Genomic DNA, 21,164 nt, shown 5'->3' with positions numbered 1-21,164 from the left:
AAACCCCAAACGCACCGCCTATGAACGAATAACGAATAAACCATCAATCCGAAATAATAAATGCCATACGTTGCAAGGGAGCCAAGCCTCCGACCGCTTTGAAAAACACAAGCTTCGCGAGGCCGATCCAACCAACGACATACGTCCCGATTTGTACTTTTAGTTGCAGAAATTATAGCGTTAGAGGAGGCTAGCCTCCAGTTGGTCTCCGTTAGTGTACGGCTACGTTTGTTTTTTATTTAATTATTCGGACGGGATGCCGTGACGGACCGGGACAGAAAAATATTTCGGTAAATGCTTTTTGGTGATATTTTTAAAGTGATTTTAAGGTGTTTCCTTTCAATTTCAAGGTGTTTTCAGGTTTTCACTTTTCGGCAAGTTTTTTTTTCATTCATTATGGATAAGTTGGATGAAATTAAAGAATCTGATGATTAGTCGATTGGTTGCTGACAAATAATTTAAAGTCTTCATCTTATGATAATGAATTTTACATTATTGAAACCCTGGGAAGGCCTTAACCAAATTTAATTTCAATTAAAGCGTCAGATAATCGACAAAATCGAGGATTTAATATTAGTTGGTACGATAAATGCGATTGGTTAACCGGCTCCATTAAACGAGAAAAACTTTTTGGTTGGTCCTGTGTTTTATTTTCCATACAAACCGAATACCAAACGTGGTCTAAAATGGGATACTCCGATTTAAAAAATTTACCTCGTTCTACAGAAAGACATTTTAAATCTAAGGAGCATATATTTTCGTCTTGTAAATTGAAATTGTTTAGCAAACAAAATATAACAAAAGCTTTAGATACAGCTCCAAAAGAGGCTATAATTTCTTTTGATAATCAGGTTAGGAAAAATCGGTCGAATTTAAAAAGACTTATCGATATTACGATTTATTTGGTTTCCCAAGAATTAGCTTTTCGCGGACACGATGAAACCGAAGATTTGATTAATCGCGGCAATTACGAAGAACTTTTAATGTTATGGGGCAAATATGATTCACAATTTGACACTTTTTTAAACGGTAGCGTTTTTTTGGGTACCTCAAAAACCATTCAAAATGAGCTTATTATAGACAGTGTGGCATATATTATTAAGGAAATTCAAGTAACGAGATTGAAAGTGTTTCTTTTTTGCATGGAAAATTGATGAAACTACCGATATGACATCACAACTTTCAATCGTTTTTAGATATCTCAAAGATAAGCATAATTAAGTACTTGTGCCTATAAAATATTTGTAGCATTTTTTAACAAAACTGTTATATTAGAAGAGAGAAGTTTTATTATTTATTGACTGAGAAGAGTTCATTTATATTAAAAAACTCAAAGACAACCCTTTTTCCTTGTTTTTGTTTTTTTAATGGTCAGTTTTATATGTATAATTTTTGGAAATACACAATTTTTGTTTGCATTTATGCAAATATTATGTATTTTGCTTCAAATAGGTGCGGTAGCCCAAATAATTTTCGCGCCTCCGGCAGGCTATGTGTGTATATAGTCTTTATGACTTTAGCCTTTAGTTCTCCAATGCACGAGCCGTCACTGGTGACTACCATATCAATTTCAAAGCGTTATAATTCGAATACAATAGAATCTCATTAATCCGGCACTATTAAAAACAAGAGGGTTCCGGATTATTGGAATGTTCGGATTTCTGGATTATAGAGGAAAAATCATAATAAATTAAATAGTGTCTTGTGTTTCCGTTCACTTGACATTGTTAACAACATACTATTCTCACTCATAAACAACAGGTAGATAAGTAGGCACGTGCACGTGATTAGTTTTGAGGTTGGACTGTTGGACGACGACGCGGCGACGGAGCGCATAGGCGCTGAGATTCTACTGCAAATATTGATGCACTGAATGAAAAAATAGACTAAGAACCATGTCCCATAATACAATGTTTCTTATATAAAATCTTGTCGCAAGATTTACCTGTGCATATAGATAACAATACACTACATACGTAACATGATCTTGACAATGGGTTCGAGACAAAAATTGTAGGTCTTTCAAATCTCGTGACAAGCTTTAATATCATATAACTTGTGTAATGTTTTATTCGATTTGAAGTGAAATTTTCTTCTTTCAACAACATTTCAACAAAAGCTAAAGGTTGTTTTTTAAAATATTCCTTTACTCTCATTTTTTCAGAGCAAGACATAGAGGATATGAGAAACCGAATAACATCTATGTTGAATCGTGAAACATTCTCCAGATATACAAGGTGATTCAAACGTACTTTGACAAACTTCAGGAGGTGATTCCTCACAATATTTTAATATGAATTGTCCAAATAAAGAAATGTCCGATAACGCTTCGTTTCCAAGATACAGGATGTTGAAGTTTTATTTTTATTTTCGTTTTTTTCAAATAACTTTTGAAATATTGAACTTAATTGAACGAAACTTGGTAATAGGAGGTTTTTGTGGTGTCGAATTCGAACCTGATGTTTTTATTGCTCTTACTCGTAGGGGGCGCCACCTACACGTCTTTTTCTTTTTTAAAGATTCATTACTTTTTTGGGCATACTTCTAGCACATTTTTCAGTAAAAAAATCGATTCCTCTATCATATCTACTTAAATACTTGACTTGAAAACTTCAAGTCGATTATTTGATAATCGATGCATGTTGAAGTTATTACGAATATTTTGCTTTTTTCACAAGAATGATTTGGAAATGAATTTGACGTTTTACTCGTTTTAAGAGGTCATTACTGTTGGGTACGTTCCTTTATGACATCCTTAAGCGAAATAGTTATTTTTGTATCAAGGGTGCATAATCAGTATTTGTTTTAATAAAATTTGCAAGAAATGTCAACATTTTATTTCAGGAAATTTTGAATATGTAGAATAAACTAAAATAAACGAAACTAAATTGTATTCAAATAAATTGTTGGAAGTATCCACCTTCAGCGAAGATACAGGCAGTCTATCGTCTTGTCATTGAATCTCGTACCCGCTCAAAAATTATCGGTGTCTTTCTTATTGTTTCACAGGCGTCTACTATTCGGTTTCTTAGATCTTCCTCGTTCACTACTGGAGTCTTATAAACTAGTGACTTCAAATGTCCCCAAAAATAAAAATCTATCGGGTTTAGATCTGGGGATCTTGGTGCCCACGCCTGGTTAGGTTCTTCTACACCCCTACCGATCCATCGATTTGGATAGACTGTGTTAAGGAATTCCCTAGCTACAACGCTAAAATGGGCCGGAGCCCCATCATGCATAAACCACATGCGGATACGAATTTCTAAAGGTACATTCTGAAGTAGTCAGGGCAATTCATTTTCTAAAAAGTGTCTGTAAGTTGCGCCATTTCGAGAGCCCAAACATGGTTGTTATGAAAGTTTGTGATAGCATTTCGGGAAAAGTTTGCCTCGTCCGTGAAGAGTACATATCTTAAATATTGAGGATTTCCAGCCAATTTTCTCAAAAACCATTGACACATAGTAATGCGTTGGGGAAAGTCTCGTGGCAAAAGAGCTTGTACCCTTTGAATATGGTATGGATAAAACTGTTGATCGTGGATAGTTCTCCAAACTGTGGACTGAGTAGAATTGACAGCTTCAGCAATTACTCTTGTGCTTGTTTCTGGATTCTCCTCGAGAGCGTTGAAAACAGCTTCTTTCAATTCTGGGGTTCGGACTGCTCGTGGTCTTCCAATAATATCAGCTGCCCTCTTAAAGCTCCCTGTTTCTGCCAAACGACGGTGGAGACTAGCAAATGTTGGAGCTGAAGGCAGTAGTCGATTAGGAAATCGCTCCTGATAAATACGTCTTGCTTCGCGCACATTGCCATCCGCAAGGCCATAAACGAAATGCATATCGGCTAATTGAGCATTATTGTTTAAATAATCCATTTTTTTTAAATAAGTGTTTTCTACTTCTACTTACGGAAACTTCAACAAAACGTCTGTCACAAAATATGTAATTACCAAAACTACTCACAAACGTCAAATTTATTTCCAAAGCATTCTTGTGAAAAAAGCAAAATACTCGTAATAACTTCAACATGCATCGATTATCAAATAATCGACGAAATTTTCAAGTCCAAATATTTAGAAAACGGTTGCTTACAGCGACTAGTAACAAGGGTAGCTTATTTACGTAGATATGATGGAGAAATCGATTTTTTTACTGAAAAATGTGCTAGAAGTACGCCCAAAACAGTTATGAATCTTTAAAAAAGAAAAAGACGTGTAGGTGGCGCCCCCTACGAGTAAGAGCAATAAGAACATCAGGTTCGAATTCGACTTTCTCAAAAACCTCCTATTACCATGTTTCGTTTAATTAAGTTCAGTATTTCAAAAGTTATTTGAAAAAAACGAAAATAAAAATAAAACTTCAACATCCTGTATCTTGGAAAAGAAGCGTTTCCGGACATTTATTTATTTGGACAATTTATATTAGAAAATTGTGAGTAATCACCTCCTGAAGTTTGTCAAAGTACTTTTGAGTCACTCTGTATTTATAAGAATGCGTGATTGAATGACAAGATGAGAGGTTAAAGTTGATTTCGATCCACGTCTATGGGCGAGGTTTTTCGAAACTCCACTAAAATTATATTTACTATCGACACGACATACAAAGTATTTCCAAATTCATCCAAATTTCAATAGTATACACTCACCTTGATACGGTTGTTCTGCTAACGTGGCAATCTCCCACAATACAATCCCGTAGCTCCACACATCGGAATCGGAAGTGAAGACTCCATCGGCCAGACTTTCTGGAGCCATCCATCTCACAGGCAGCAAACCTTTGGTTCCCTTCCTATAGTAATCAGTCTCATAAATATCTCTGGCCATGCCAAAATCCCCAATTTTAACCGTCCGATCCCCGGAGACCATGCAATTTCTAGCAGCTAGGTCCCGATGGACGAACTTCTTGGCAGCTAAGTACGCCATACCATCAGCAATTTCCACCGACATACGATAAATCTCGTTGGAAGTGAGATTATGTGATGAATCCCTCGTTCTTCTAAGAAATTTCTTCAAGTCGCCCCTATCCATCAACTCCATCACAACAAGAGGTGGCTGACCTTTTGAAACAACTCCGATGAGCTTCACCACATGGTGGCAGTTGCTGAATGACTTCATAACCGAAGCTTCGTTGAGGAACTCCATGTGTTCGTGCAGAGTGAGCGATTTGTTGATTGTTTTAACGGCGCAGGGGGCGTTGCGGGACTTGATAACGCCATAATAGACGGTCCCGAAAGTGCCTTGCCCCAGGTTGGTTTGGATGTCAATGTCGTCCCTCTCCAACTCCCACTCGTCTTCGACATAGATCGCTCCATCGTAATCGGGATTGATGCTTGTTATGAGATGCATGCGTTCAAGTTTCCGTTTTCTTCTGTACCACAGGTAGATGGCAACGGAACCTGATAATATGAAGAGAGAAACTAAGATGGTTGTGACCATGATCGAGATATCTGCGGAAGGAGCTTCAATGGTAAAATACTTTGTCTCACTGTAACGCCCAATTCCAGCCAGCGACTCCGCCTGTACCGTTAGAGAATACTTCCCAGGAGTCAAGTTCTTCAAAATAAGTTCGGTACCGTTGAATTTGCCGTCCTTTGATAAGCACTCTTTGTAGAGATGGGAATGCCCTGCGTCAACTTTGTTGTATTTTATTCTGTAGGCAACTACGCGGGAATTTGGGTTGCTTGGCTCTTTCCAAGTCAACTTGACATCAGTATTGTCGATAACCTCAACGTTCACTTCCTCGACATCATCGGCATCAATTTTTTTCATGGTTCTCATGGAGTACATCAACACCGAACTACACTTGTGCTTTTCTTTCGGGTGATTACAGGCCGAAAAATAAAAAATATACAGCGTGAAGTGTTTGAGATTCGTAATGTTGTAAGCAGTATCATTTGCACCAATGATTAATTGTTTATTGAAAGATGAATACGTGTTATTGTTGTCATCCCTTTTCTGTAATTTAGGCATATCTCCGCTCACTGGTTGGTAAAGGAAGTGTTTGCAATCGTCTCTTTGGAATTTTGATTGCGCAAAGAGGTCGCAAAGTTCGAATCTTTGATCGATGGTTTGGATGCTGATGTCGTCAAATTTCAAAGGTTCCACACACTCACAGTCATCCTCAACTGGCTCTTTTTTCGTTGTTTTGTTTTCCGGTTTGTGCATAATGTCTTGAGAGTTGCTATCAGTATCAGTCTTCTCTCCTTCGATTCTGAAAGTGAAATTTATGAAATACAGGGCTTTTCATGATGAGCGTTAATTAGCCGTTTCTGGCAAACTATTCAACGGATCAACCTGAAAATTCCACAGTATGCATAAGTCAATATGACCTACTCGCCTAAAATATTTTAGACGAAACGGCGTGTTGTCGCTTCTACTATAAAGTAGCTGCTTCTTTGATTTTCAAATGGAACACCCCATATATAATATCATATTATGATTCATTATCACTTTGTCAGCAAATTCATATACTATTTCCCTATACTCATCTATTACCGTTTAGAAGATATGAATTAATTTCGATATTTTTTTTATCAAACATGAACTTTTATAAATGCTGATAATCTTGAACTCTCTTGCACTAAAACGATCAAATTTGAAATGGAGTGGAATGATACTATGAGGATCTTCACTCCGAGTCATATTTTCATTTGCCTCATACAGGGTCTTCAAAAAATGCAGATACTTTGATCTCATGAAAAAATGAGTAGAACTCAATTTTTTCAAATGGAACACCCTGTATATTTCAACATTTTTGAGCTCTACATCCAATTTTAGATTAACTTTGTTCAGATAATACTATTTCTATTTTGAACCGTTTTCGAGATAAACTGTTTCAAACGGAAATTGACATGGTTTCCTTGTTCATCACTCATTTTTGTGAAACAGATTTCGTTTGATGTTTCTCAATTAGTCACAGATAATACAATGGAAAGATAATTATTTAAATACTTCTCAACCATCGAATGAAACTTCTCTTCAAACAATAGTTTTATTAACGCTGAAACACGAACTGAAAATAATAAACTCATAAATTAATGAGTTAATTTAATCGTCAGTGTATTTTAGAGTATGTTCAAACACATCTCCACCTCTACTTAAACAAACATGTAATCTCTTCAAAAGATTGTCATGTGTAGCGCTTCTGATCAAGTCTGGAGTCAAACTATTGAAAGCAGTTGTAACTCTCGATTTCATATCTTCCATTGTTGTTATTGGAGTAGAGTAAACCATATTTTTAATGGAACCCCACACGAAATAATCTAATGGATTGCCATCTGGTGTTCTAGGAGGCCAACGAAAAGGTCCATTATTACCAATCCATCTGTCTTCGAAGATTTCGGTTAAAGCTTCGCTGACTGAATGAGAATTATGGGGTGGAGCACCATCCATTTGGTCCCATACACGTTCTCTTCCTGGTCTATTATTTAAAATTATTTGAATTCCATTCCTCAGTAAATCTTCATATTTTGATGCATTCAAATTATCATCATAAAACTCGATATAAAAATTGACTCATTCTTTATGACACAAAATACATTGAATTGCCATCTTTCTTGAGAACCCCTTTGGCGGACAACATGGGGATTTTCTGGCGCCTAATAATGACTGTTGTGTCTATTGAAAACTCCATTTTTTGTGAACTTGAAAAATAATTCCACTCTACGAGGTAAATCAGTCTCTTTCAAATGTTGGACACAGTAGAACTTATAGGGATGCCATTTATGCTTATTAAGAATTCGACAAATTGTCACGTGGGATATACCTATCTCCCTTTCAGCCTCGTGCAGAGAAGCATTTGAAAATGCATGAAAGTATCCCAAAACTGTTATACCATTGTCATCATAGTAGTCGATTTATCACATTATTATTCTGCTTCGGAAGTTGTGGATATCTTTCATGAAATACTCGGCATGTTCTACTTGCAATTCTATCGCACTCACCATAAATTATTAATAAATTCAAGAAATCTTCATTACTGTAACCTAATCTTGACATTATTCTATTATAATTGGTAGCTATCACAATCAGTCAAAACCACCAACAAAAGTCTGACGTTAAATAATTGGTTTATTTATTTTTCCAAAGCACACTATTAAAAAATATTGATGTGTACTGTTGTACGTTAGAGACCACTACCTCAATGTATACAAATTGTAATTTTTTTTAAGGTAGGTACATACCAATTTCGAATAGACTGATCTGAGACAGTCAAAAAACTGGATCAAACAGAAATATTACTAAGTATAAAAAAAAATGTTGAATATCCAAAATAAGTGATGAATTCAAAAAAACGAGCAAGAAAACCACGTCAATTTCCATTTGAAACAGTTTATCTCGAAAACGGTTCAAAATAGAAATAGTATTATCTGAACAAAGTTAATCTAAAATTGGATGTAGAAAAATGTTGAAATATACAGGGTGTTAAATTTGAAAAAATTTAGTTCCACTCATTTTTTCATGAGATCAAAGTATCTGCATTTTTTGAAGACCCTGTATGAGGCAAATGAAAAAATGACTCGGAGTGAGGATCCTCATAGTATCATTCCACTCAATTTCAAATTTGATCATTTCAGTGCAAGATTATCAGCATTTATAAAAGTTCATGTTTGGTAAAAAAAATATCGAAATTAATTCATATCTTCTAAACGGTAATAGATAGGTATAGGAAAATATTATATGAATTTGTTGACAAACTGATAATGAATCATAATATAATATTATATATGGGGTGTTCCATTTGAAAAATCAAAGAAGCCGCTACTTTATAGTAGAAGCAACAACGCTGCTTCGTCTAAAATATTTTAGGCGTGTAGGTCATATTGACTTATGCATACTGTGGAATTTTCAGGTTGATCCGTTGAATAGTTTGCCAGAAACGGCTAATTAACGCTCATCATGAAAAGCCCTGTATAGAGTGTATATGTATAGAATGTTCTAACAGAGATCACAATAAAAATATGTTCGTATTCATTGATTTCAACTACATCCCACTAAACTGTATAAAGTGCAAAGTTTTACTACAGAGTATTTCTAAATAATCTAATAATAAAGTATGAAAGGTATTTTAATTCTCTTCGCTATGACTATAACTTTATTGAAGTTTGATAACCGATTGCAGAGTTATTGATATTTGAATTTCGGCAGAAATTTCGTAACTCCGCCACCCGTAGATTTTTTAAATGAATGTTCATTTGAAAGAGTAATAGGTAACACACTTTGCAATAGATAAATGCTAATTTCAAGGGCATAAAACGACGGTTTTTTATCATAACCTTGTTATTATTCATTTTATGCATGAAAATGCATATGAGCAAATGCAATGAATGTTCTCCTTGAACCCCTGACAGTGAAACAATCTATTTCCGAATTCATTTTCAATGTTTCTGGGGTAGTATAAGTTACATTATTTCTTACACTTAGTTTCAATTATCTTTTCTTCATTATGATTTCCTATCACGTAGTAACGGCTACATCCATCAAATTACTTAGTTTCCATATTGTCCGAGGTTGCATAATATAAACTCTTGATTTAATATAGTTCCACAAAGAGAAATCAGGCCTTTCCAACGGATGAGTGAATTCGATTTTGAATAATTTTAAAACGTAAATCACCATTCAGATTTTTCTCCAGATATATGGGATCAACAATATGATTTCCAGATAATCCTGACCAGACATTTACTTTCTCAGAAGTTCGATGGTGACCTTGAAAAATATGTGAGTTTATATCTGACCAATATCGCACGTTTTCGCGGTAAATATTCACGTTCAAAAAAAAAGTGTATTCCTCACTGAATCAAATACTTTTCATGCAGTTTCCATTCGCGATTAAACGTTCGGACGATCACTCACGAAACTGTATTCCTCTGTCAGGGTCATCTTCATTTATTCACGTAAACTTATGTCTTCTGAGACATTTCTTGATGGTTATTTACTACAGACTCCGACGATTTTTCTCTGTTTCTCATCTAACACATATCCTTTCAGTTCATCTAGCTCTGGATACACTTCCAGTTGTTGGAAATGTTCCAACTAATTCCTTGAGTTATTTTCCGACAGATCGAAATATCAAAAAATCTTGCCTTGCTCAGGTCTGGCGTGAAGCTCTGGCGTGAATCATTTTTGAAAATTCAAACGGAATGAAATAAAACGAATTTTCAACATCATCGCCTCACTTCAGAACACCCCCACTTATCCACATTTCGTCATTAACCAGTCGACCAATCAGAAGCTACCGCGTGCTCAGCGGGAAATTCAAATTGTTCTCACTTCAACGAGACAGACCACCTATCCCAGCTCACCATCAGGTGGTCTCACTGACTATCGGCGGCTGGAAATTTCATGGAAATCAAAATAAATAAATTATCGGCTGAAGAATTGAACACAGGTCGTCAGCGTGGTACCTAGGCTTGATCGTTAGCCACCACCAACATGGAATCTGTTTCAAAATCTGTTTTTCCGTTAAACAGCTGTCACACCCCTACGAACGACAACCCTCAGAAGTCGAAACTTGTACGAGCTAAGAATTAACGAGGTCTTACCTTTTAACGTGTGATTTCTGACACGAAATATTGAAAGTAATTCCGAACTGTTGATAGCGATGGAGCCGGTCTCGATTTGGTTATTGAATCGCTCTTCGAATTGGTTGTGGTTCCGATTCGAAGGTACGTCAATAAATTTGAACGAGTTGCAATTATGATTTAAAAAAATTGTAAAATACGGTGTTCAGTTATGTATAAGAATAATAAAACATATTTTCTGTAATTACCTGTGTCAGAAGTGTTTCAGAGAGACTTTAGTGAGTGGGAAAGAGACGTGTGCGACGTAATCGATGCATAGGATGCATTCTGTGACATTACCCCCAAGATCGTAACAATTATGGAACTCGACAAAACAATTATGGATATCGCACGAGCACGGCAAAAACAAATGCACTATACCTTCACAATCACTAGCCTTCGCAACCACTACTTCGCAATAAAACTAGAACCCTTCTCCGACCGTATCGCTTCAATTACTCGACTCAACAGACTCACGTCGCGCCGACGCACTCCTTTTATATCGATAAGGAAGGTTCTAGTCTGGACTCGAAGCGCGTGGAAGATTATATTGTCCTCAACAAAAACAATCGGCCATTTTCGCTTGTTGCTAAGAGATGGCGTTACTGTCTACAACACTCTCTCGCTTGTCTAGGTACGCGCTGTGACACATTGCGATCGCGAGCCGTAGTGATACGACGCGGGGGCTGGATGCGGCTCGCGAGCTACTGATCTACATAAGGTTTGTCCTGGTTCTAACATCCGAAACTGTTTGAAAACAGCGCAAGACATGATGCGTACAAGCAAAACATCTCAAACACTCCAAAATAGTCTCGGACACTTGTTTAAATCAGAACGCTTTTGAGGAGACCACTGTGCCACCTATCTTGCATATGAAGAGATGAAGACGAGAAAAATCAGTTCAAATGTTATCTAACCTCAATCATCATCTATTCAAATCAAATAAATAAAAAAAAACATCCTAGCAGATAGCCCAAACAAATTAAGACATGAATGCGCATGAGCAACGGGAACAGTTTTCAACAGTTCAGCCTCGAGAGCAAGAATAATTCAGGATCATTTCACAGTCGAAACTAGAACAGAGGATTCATCAGTCCGAAATTATGCTCAACAAACCAGAACGCTCTATATCCACTGCGCATGATGCTGACGTCCTAGAACCTGAATTTCGTAGAAGCAGAACAAACCCTCTAGTCCAGTGGTCGCCAACCTGTCGATTGCGAGCTACCGGTAGCTCGTGGAGGCAATTCTGGTAGCTCTCACAACGATTTCAATTTAAAAAATACAAACTGCAAAAATCAGAGAAGCTTCCGAAAATTCCACAAAAAAATCTAATTGTCATAATATTTAACATAAACAGCGGCAACGTTGCGGTGAGCGATCTGCCGCTGACGCCATCAAGCTAGAATCGGCTAGAACCGACCAGCCGGACCAGCGCGTTAGTGTTCGAGAACGATCCGGAGTACTTTGAACAGGATAAATACGTACGGTGCGGCGACATTGCGCTTAGTTTAAAACTGAACGCGTTACCAACGTCTAGCGGTTGGGTTAGTAGAGAACAACAAAAATAATATCATGGCAAGCAGTTGTAAGAAGGTGAAGACATACCACTTTCATTCGGAATGGGAAGAACAATACTTTTTTACAGAAGTTAAACATAAAAATGTGTGTTTGTTATGTAATACTTCGGTCTCCGTTGCTAAAAAAGGAAATATTGAGAGACATCATAAAACTGTACATTCTAATTTTGAAAAATCATTCCCACTACATTCTGCCGCCAGAAAGGAGAAACTGAAACAGTTAAAACAGCAGTAAATTGGACAACAAACAATATTTTTAAGAACAGTCGACAAAAATAAGGTTGCAACTGAAGCATCGTACCGTGTGTCCCAGATAATTGCACAAAAAAAGAAACCTTTTGGAGACGGGGAAATGATAAAACAGGCGTTTTTAGAAGCTGCTGATTCGTTATTTGTCAACTTTAGAAATAAAGACAAGATAGTTTCAGCTATAAAATCTATGCAACTTACTGCTAAGGCAGTGATGAGACGTGTAGAAGTAATGAGCAATGATATTTTTTTACAGTTAAGAACTGACTTAGATAACTGTGTTTATTTTTCACTTCAACTGGATGAATCAACAGATGTCGTTGACACTGCCCAGATGGCCGTGTTCGTAAGGATGGTTTTTAGTGATTTTACGATTAAAGAAGATCTTTTGAAGTTCATTCCACTGAAAGGACACACTACTGGACATGAGTTGTTTTCTCATTTAAAAAATGTTATTTTTTCCGAGAAAATTCCAATATCGAAAATGGTAGGCTTGACAACCGATGGCGCTCCAGCTATGGGGGGTTGTGATAAGGGTCTAGTGGCGTTATGTCGTAAAGATGAAACTTTTCCGCAATTTCTCTGTTACCACTGCATTATCCATCAGCAAGCATTATGTGGAAATTTCCTGAAACTAAACAACGTTATGAAACTGGTGGTAAAAATTGTGAACAAGATTAGAGCTCAAGCGTTACAAAGAAGATTATTCAGAACCTTGGCCGATGAAGTTGACTGTCAATACGGGGATCTACTCCTTCACTCTGAAGTCCGATGATTAAGTAGAGGACGGGTGCTGAAACGTTTTAATGATGTCCTATCTGGCATAGTTCAAATTTTCAAACAACGCGATGAACCGACTCCGGAACTAGAAAATTCAATCTGGCTTAGAGATTTTGGTTTTCTCGTGGACATTACAGAGAAATTAAACTAACTTAATTTGCAGCTTCAGGGGAGAGGCAAAGAACTAGCGGAAATGATTTCTGATATAAAAGCATTTATCAAAAAGCTGGAGTTTTGGGAACAAAACCTAATTAACAGCGATGCCAAGCATTTTCCTATTCTTTCAGAAAAAATATTTCAAAGTCCATTAGAACCCTATGACAACAAATATCATGTAGAAATAATTTCTACCCTGAAGAATAATTTCCAAAATCGTTTTAAGGATTTCAATGAAATGGCTTTAGTAGCGCAGTTTGTTGTTTTACCCTTTATGGATATCCAACAGTTTGCAACTTGTGTTATGCAGAACTTTGGCGAAGACATCGCTGCAACAGAAATGGAAATCATTGACTTTCAAAATGATTTAGCCTTAAAATCGTTAGTCTCAAGTACTGAATGTATCTGGCCTGTTGTAAGTCAAGACAAATCTTCAGTTCTATGCCGTGTTGCCTTGAAAGTGAAAGCATTATTCAGTTCAACCTATTTGTGTGAATCTTCTTTTTCCAATATGAAGTTTATTAAGAACAAATATCGCAATCGACTTACAGATGAAAATTTGGATAATTGTATTCGAATGGCTGCATCAAATTATACTGCAAACATTAAAAAAATTATCGATGAGTCTGAGTGTCAGCCATCGCATTGAACGTGCTTTTTTATTTTTCAATGTTTATGTTCATGATAGTGCGTTACTTTTTTGTTGTTATTATTAACTATTTTTAAATCATACGTGACATGCCGTTGTGGCTGGATAAAAGTTTGTATTTATTTTTCAAACACCTTCGTTTGATAGGTAGGAATGTAGCTATGAACAAGTACGTACTAGTAATATTAGTTATTTTGTTATTAGTTTATTATTAGTACTTATGTATTACCAGTTAAATAGTAAAATAAATACATATAATGATAAATTAACTGTGGATTATTTCATTTACGTTGCGTTACGTGGCTTCCGTGTGGGTAGCTCGCTGTTTATTCCAAAATTAACAAAGTAGCTCAACACATTGAAGAGGTTGGCGACCACTGCTCTAGTCGATCATAGATACTTTGGTTCAATATTATTTTAAAGAGATCCATTTCCGTGAACAATTTCTTCCTCTAACACATAAGAAAACTTTGTGTAACCTGTAATAACTAACTGGAAGTGTTTCACTCCGCTTCCGGTTGTAAAGTTAGTAATTGTCATTTTTCCTAGTCTTCAATTCATACACCGTAATTTCGCAGCCGGGTATCCAAATTTGTAACACTAGATGTCGTTTCATACAGAATTGAAATACCTTTTGAGCGAAGAGTCACAAGACCTCTTTTTCTATCTGAATAAAAAAATTGATAGCGGCTTCTTTGCGAAGGGTGGAGAAGTCACACCATTAGCTGTTTTATCAAGAAATACTAAGAATGTTTCCTTCTCATACAAATTTCAAACGAATTCGATATCTTGCCCCGTTCTAAAGTTAAGAAGGGAGAACTATGTATAGATAGGTACTCACGTTCTTGGTTGCTCACAATAATTTCTATCCACAGCTTCATCTGGTTGTTCATTGAAGTCAATCTTATAATAAGCCAGGACTCCATTGATATGTAACGGAGGTCTCCACCGCAACTGAATAGTTGTGTGGTCTATGGCTTCAAGAACAACATTTTCCGGGATATCTGGGTCATCCGGAAGGGTGACAAAGTACATCATGGTACTCTGAAAGGTATCTTTGCTGACGCAGTAGATCTTGATGTAGAAAGCGTACCTAGAGTCAGCTTCAAGGTTGCTCAAGACGAAGCTGGTGTTTGTTGTGAATATGCTCTTCCACTCGTTTCTCACGCAGACGTCTTTGCTGTCTGTGAATGAAGCTTCTCCGAGCTTGTGGACCTTGAAGTAGATCGTGAAGCCAACGTAGTTGTCACATTTGTTGAGAGCTTTCTCGTCCCACATCAAGGTGGCATTGGTCGACCAGGGATGCACTGTTACGTTCATTTTTTGAGGAAAGCAAGTCGTTTTGTCTCCGTTGGAATATGGTGATACTTCTAGTTTGGAATACTCAACGCCGGTTATGTTGGACAGTTTTTCTATTTCTATTGTGCACAGTAGGGGGTTATTGTGAAATCGGATTTTACCTGGAATCAAATTTGGGTTATTATTCAATGATTTGGAATTGCATAATTTCATTGACAAAAAAGAAATGAATCAGCGAAGTATAATAAACTGTTGGAATAATATAACTTATATGTACAGAGGAGATGACGAGCTGACGAGTCCAACTAACCTCCCTGTAAATTTAGATCAGGAGCGAGAGCTTCTCAACTCTCCAACTCCTGATCCAGGTGTAGCTGATGGGTATCAAGGTGGGAATCTTGCACCTTGACAGTAGATGAACAAGGCGGGAACGAGCCCAAAATCCCATGTATTTTCTTACGGAGCTAAACTTTTTGCAAACTTTGGTTCGAACAGGAGTGGGGGAAACGTGCGACGTCATCAACGCGTAGCGTATCGTAGCGATTCAAGCGTGGAACTCCGCCCCACTCCTGTTTGAACCAAAAATTGCAAAAAGTTTAGCTCCATAAGAAAATACATGGGATTTTGGGCTCGTTCCCGCCTTGTTCATCTACTCTTGACTATTCGACTACCTCATTAACGAAGAAACAACAAAGCACATGTTTTGTGCCTGCTCCGCTGAGGATCAAATCAGGTTTTTAGAGTTCGTCAGAGCCGTACTCTCACCATATGACCGGAAATACTACTCACTATACAAACTAATCCGCTTCGTTGAGAAGCTGGATATATTTGGTCGAGTGTGAATAGGTGTGAGCCACAATAAACCCTTGCGGGTTGCGATGGAGGTTCAAATAGACCCACTCACTTTGGACCTAACCTATATGACTGAATGATTAAATGAACACCAAACTAGCATCATCAGAACATGACTAAGTTTGAGTCACCTCTTGATGATGATAACTTAACAAAATGGTCAGGGCTTTCACGGTCAAGGCTTTCAGTGCCACTATTTTCCGAGTTCGAAGGCGGTGGATTTTTGGAATTTCTTCCATTTCGCTGACGTGAGTGGCTAGATTCTTCATTGGTTTATACATGGTTGATATCCGATGACTGGTCATCGGAAATTAACCCACCCTGGTGGGAATTCACCCATCACAAACGTTACACTGTTTTTATGTTAGGCTTCCTTAGGATTTTTCCGATTGGAACATCTTCAAGTCGCTTTAACATCGAATGGATACAGTGCAACCAAGATCAACAAGGCCATGAAACTTAAAGACTTCTACAAGTCAAAATAGGGGGGAAACCCAAACGGTTGCACTTGCGTTTCTACTGTACTTTCCTAGGGTAACAGATAGAATCGGAAAAATCCTAAGGAAACATAACATAAAAACAGTGTTCAAGCCCACCAGGAGAATACAACAAAGCCTGAGATCTGCAAAAGACAAAAGAGACAAAAGGCGGGGGTATATCGTATACCATGCACCTGCGGAAAAGTTTATATCGGTGCCACCAAAAGATTCATGGGTACCAAACTGAATGAACATCGGAGAAACTGTAGATTAGGTCAAATAGAAAAATCGGCAGTAGCAGAACACGCGTTTAGTGGAGGAGATCATGCGATACTGTTTGAAGATATGAAACTACTTGCACCCGATCATGGATACCACAGTCAACTTGTACGGGAAGCCATAGAAATCCATAAACATACAGAAAAACTTTAACAGAAAAGAGCAGGCGATAACGCTTCACCGGATTAGGAATCCCATACTGAAAGATGCTAATCTGGCAGCAGTGCAACGCAATGTAACAGGTAATAACACTTCGGCCAAAGATGATAAGGTGGCAGTAGTGCAACGCAATGTATAGTCTACCCATTCCCAATTGGAATGGCAATAAAAATAAGAGTACAGTCATAAAAAGTTCTTGCCTGTGGCCCCTAGACGCCCAGATAATTAGTAAACGTGCTATCAAATGTAATTGAGAAATAAAGGCTCGGCTAGCTGGACCACTACTTGCAAATTAATATGTCCGCTTTTTGATCAATTGTTGACAAATTAATTTGCAGGTAGTGGTTCCACTAGTTAAGTACCGAAAAATCAATTAGGATGATCATCATTCAACAAACAAAGTCCACATCGGACCAAAAAAACCTCATGTATATAAACAGCTAACCCTTGTCTTTAGATTGAGTATCAATTTGCTTCTCCTGAAGATGCTAACCTTGTTAGCAAAACGCGCGTCGAGTGATCTCTAGAAAAAACTTTCAACTTTTACTCCAAAGGTTCCAATATCATCGTTTAAATCGATTTTTGTGAAAATCTTGGTGTTTTTGGGTACTTTCATCAATATGGCTTTCTGGAGACCTTTTGAAACAAATTATAACATTACGTGTGAGGAATCTGTGTCGATCGACAGGGATCCGGAATTTGAAAATGAGGACTTACATGTTCAAGTTCAGCGAGTAATTTTGAATATTCATGAATGCTTGAAGAAGGAAAACTGTCACACTTCACAGAATGCTATTATGAATAGAATATGCGAGTTAACGAAACTATCTCGTTCGACAGTTCTTCGAGTCATAGGAGATGTCATTGACCATGCAATGAAACGAAAACAAAGGAATGAAAAATTCGCAAACGTTGATGATGCTACAAAAGATGTGATTCGGCGAGCAATTTATGGTATAGGTATACCAAAAAAAGAAGTACCAACCTTGAAAATTATTTGGTACAAATTACTCGACTATAACGATTACAATTACAAATCTTTAGAAACTCTACGAGGTGTCTTATTCCCTTGTGGTTTCAAATATAAAAAATTGAACAATCGGATGGTCATAATGGAATCGACACGCATTGTTCAACTACGACAAGAATATTTGAGGCAAATCAAAAGCTACCGAGAATCCAGCAGACATATAATCTACCTCGACGAAACTTGGTTTGACACCCATGATGTTGTCAAATATGGCTGGGAAGACGAAACCAAGTATTGTGCTTTGAACACACCTTCTTCAAGGGGAAAACGTATTATAATTTTGCATGCCGGGAATGAAAGTGGTTTCGTACCTAACGCTTTGCTTCTGTCGGCCAAAAATATAAAAGATTCGTCTGCTGATTACCACGAAGATATGACTGCGGCTTTATTCGAAACCTAGTTCAGTTCAAATATTCATCCAAACTCGTTTATTGTTATGGATAACGCGTCGTATCATTCTCGGTTATTGACTAAAATACCAAACAATAACACAAAAAAAGCTAATATTGTTGATTTTATGCGAAATCATGACATGTAAATACTCGAAAAGATTCCAACGAAAAAGGTATTACTGGCGACCATGAAACAACGTAATTTCAAAAAAGAATATATTATAGATTCGATGTGTGAAACACGTGGTCATATTCTCTTACGTTTGCCTCCATACTATTGTGTGTTCAATCCAATTGAAATGGTTTGGGCCACAATGAAAGAAAGCTTGCGGAAATGTAATCAGTCACCGACTTTGAATGCTGTGGTGCTTGACAATATAAGGCGAGTGGTGAATGAAGTAGGTAATAGTGATGTGTGGAAGAACTGTGTGGCCCACGTTATAAAAGAAGAAAACAAATATTATGTGCAAAGTTCCATAAATCCGATCGTTATTCAACTCGATGATGATTCCACCTCATCCGAATATAGTGAAGAAGAATTTTGATTTTTCTAGCAATTTTATTGGCCTCTATTATATTATAAATATATGTTTGACGAGAATTCGGTGTGATTATTTGTGTTATCATTGTATTTTAGAGTTTTCGACTCGGAAATCAACTGCCTTAAATTTCGAAGTTTTTCATAATTACCCATGGTGGAAAAATTCAGTTGAGATAACTTTTTCATGGGGTGATCAATTGCTATGATTGTCAGAATAAGTAACTGAAAAACTACCACTGAAAAATAATATGCCGACGCCTATGTCGAGGCGGTAATTCCTTCTCTGTGCTGTTCCAATTGATACTGGAAATACTATAACAGGTAATAACACTTCGGCCAATAACAACGCACCAACTAGGAAAGCGGGCTACCTGTGTCTAGATAAATACAGCTTACGAACTAGCAATTACTAGTGTTACATACAGAAAGAAGATCCAAGCATTTATGAACACGAGCGTAAGGGCCGCCGTAAATGCACCGTACTATATTCCAAACAGATTCATATACAGAGATCTAGACCTGGACACGCAGTATGTGGACGTGTATATGAGAGAACATGCAGAAAGCACGTTCGATAGAATCAGATCGCACTCAAATCCAGCGTTTCGCGATCTACACGATGCGTTGAACATGGATGACCCCAGGTTCCGAGAAAGGGACAAACATCCAAGGCCGACCAAACAAAACCAGAGACCGCCCCCACGAGTCGCCGTTAGTTTTGGGGGCCTCCATGCAAAAATTCAGTTAGGAATACCGCGACAAATAAGACCCAATAAATTTAAAACGAGAAGTTAGATAGGGAAATAAAAGCACCTAAAGGCTGGTTTTCAACCAAAAGAGGTTAGATATCAATCTTGCTGAAGTGCCTAGCAGCTGGATTCAGGACCGTTTCCTTAAGAAACGGGGGTGGAAGGAAAGGGTCGCCAGGTCCAAACCTGCGGAAGTGATTCCATAAGGAGGGAGCTTGCGACCTGGGCACACGACCCGGGAGGGGGCATGGGGAGGCAATCACTAGTCATCGATGAAACATCAGGATGAATAGACCTCTGAAAAAGCCAGCCACTCTTGCTGGCGAAACGTTAGGATACAGTTCCAGACCACAACGGCCTTCAAACCCGAACGAAGATCGTAACACCGTAAATAACATCTCTCACCTTTCCCGATTTTTAATTGGAATTTAGGATCATCAAAATTCCACAGCTTTTGCAGGTTATGATTTTCGTACATGAAAATTGTGTAGGTGTTATTAACATCATTTCCCCCAATATATCTGAGATTCTTCAAAAAGTCCAAGGACCCCAAGTCGTTAGTTCTACCAACGGTGAGAGATCCGTCGATGTATTTGATGGAACCTAAATACTCCTCCAGATTCATTGGCAAGCTGGTAGGATCCAGCGATTTAATTTTCACTGCCAAAGAACCATATACGTGTGTGCAGCCTCTGAATTCTTGCAACTTAGCCATGTTATCGATGGTATCGCCTCTGCAAAGTCTCACGCATTTGTCTCCGCATAACCGGCACATAGTTTGGTTGATTCCTTTCTGGTCTATGAAAGAGATTTCTTGGTAGAATTGTGGACACTCGCTAACGCAGTGGCCGTCGTGAGTCCACCAGTGGAGTTTCTTGACCATAGTGTGGCACTCTTCTTTCGTAACGCATTTGTTGGCGTAGTTGTGGACGTATCTGTAACGAAGGGAATTATATTATAGAGTAATACAATATTATATATATATATATATATATATATATATATATATATATATATATATATATATATATATATATACAGTGTGTCCAACATAAGGATCCTAAGCATGGGAATCTCAGTACCTGTTGGAGATACAGCTCAGGTTAAATTGTTAAGTTGTGTTCTTTAAAGCTTCTTCACATGCCGTTTAGAAACTTGAAGAATTTTCATGGCCTGCTGAGATATTTGGGAAAAACGAGAATTTGACAATATCGATTTTATTTTTTTCTGACTTTATTTGAAAAGATATCAAAAAACGAATAACACTTTTTCATTGGCACTTTCAAGGTACTACACGATGGTATTTTTAGTTTTTATATCCGACGTTTCGTTTTCAAATAACCATCATCAACTTTATTTTTTTGAATAGCCCGAAAAAAGAATACACCCTGTATCTGATTCCATTTTTTTTTT

At 37.4% G+C, this 21,164-nt stretch overlaps 1 protein-coding gene across 2 annotated transcripts in view; it reads right to left on the bottom strand.

The window, feature by feature from the left end:
- Positions 1-21,164, bottom strand: part of LOC111518030 (insulin-like receptor) — a 111,192-nt gene that overhangs the window by 11,923 nt on the left and 78,105 nt on the right. For both annotated transcript variants that reach the window (XM_023174351.2, XM_074183175.1), the window contains exons 4-6: positions 20,157-20,686; positions 14,813-15,431; positions 4,642-6,206 (exon numbers count right to left, since the gene is read on the bottom strand). In XM_023174351.2, coding sequence (XP_023030119.2) covers positions 4,642-6,206; positions 14,813-15,431; positions 20,157-20,686 — 2,714 coding nt within the window. The remainder of the gene's footprint in view (positions 1-4,641; positions 6,207-14,812; positions 15,432-20,156; positions 20,687-21,164) is intronic.

The sequence above is a fragment of the Leptinotarsa decemlineata genome, unplaced genomic scaffold (genome assembly GCF_025532065.1).
Source record: "Leptinotarsa decemlineata unplaced genomic scaffold, Ldec_3_MD MMD2_tig00026336_RagTag_RagTag, whole genome shotgun sequence".
NCBI lineage: Eukaryota > Metazoa > Arthropoda > Insecta > Coleoptera > Chrysomelidae > Leptinotarsa > Leptinotarsa decemlineata.
The sequence above is the reverse complement of the archived record's forward strand: the minus strand, read 5'-3'. Positions and strand labels throughout refer to the sequence as shown.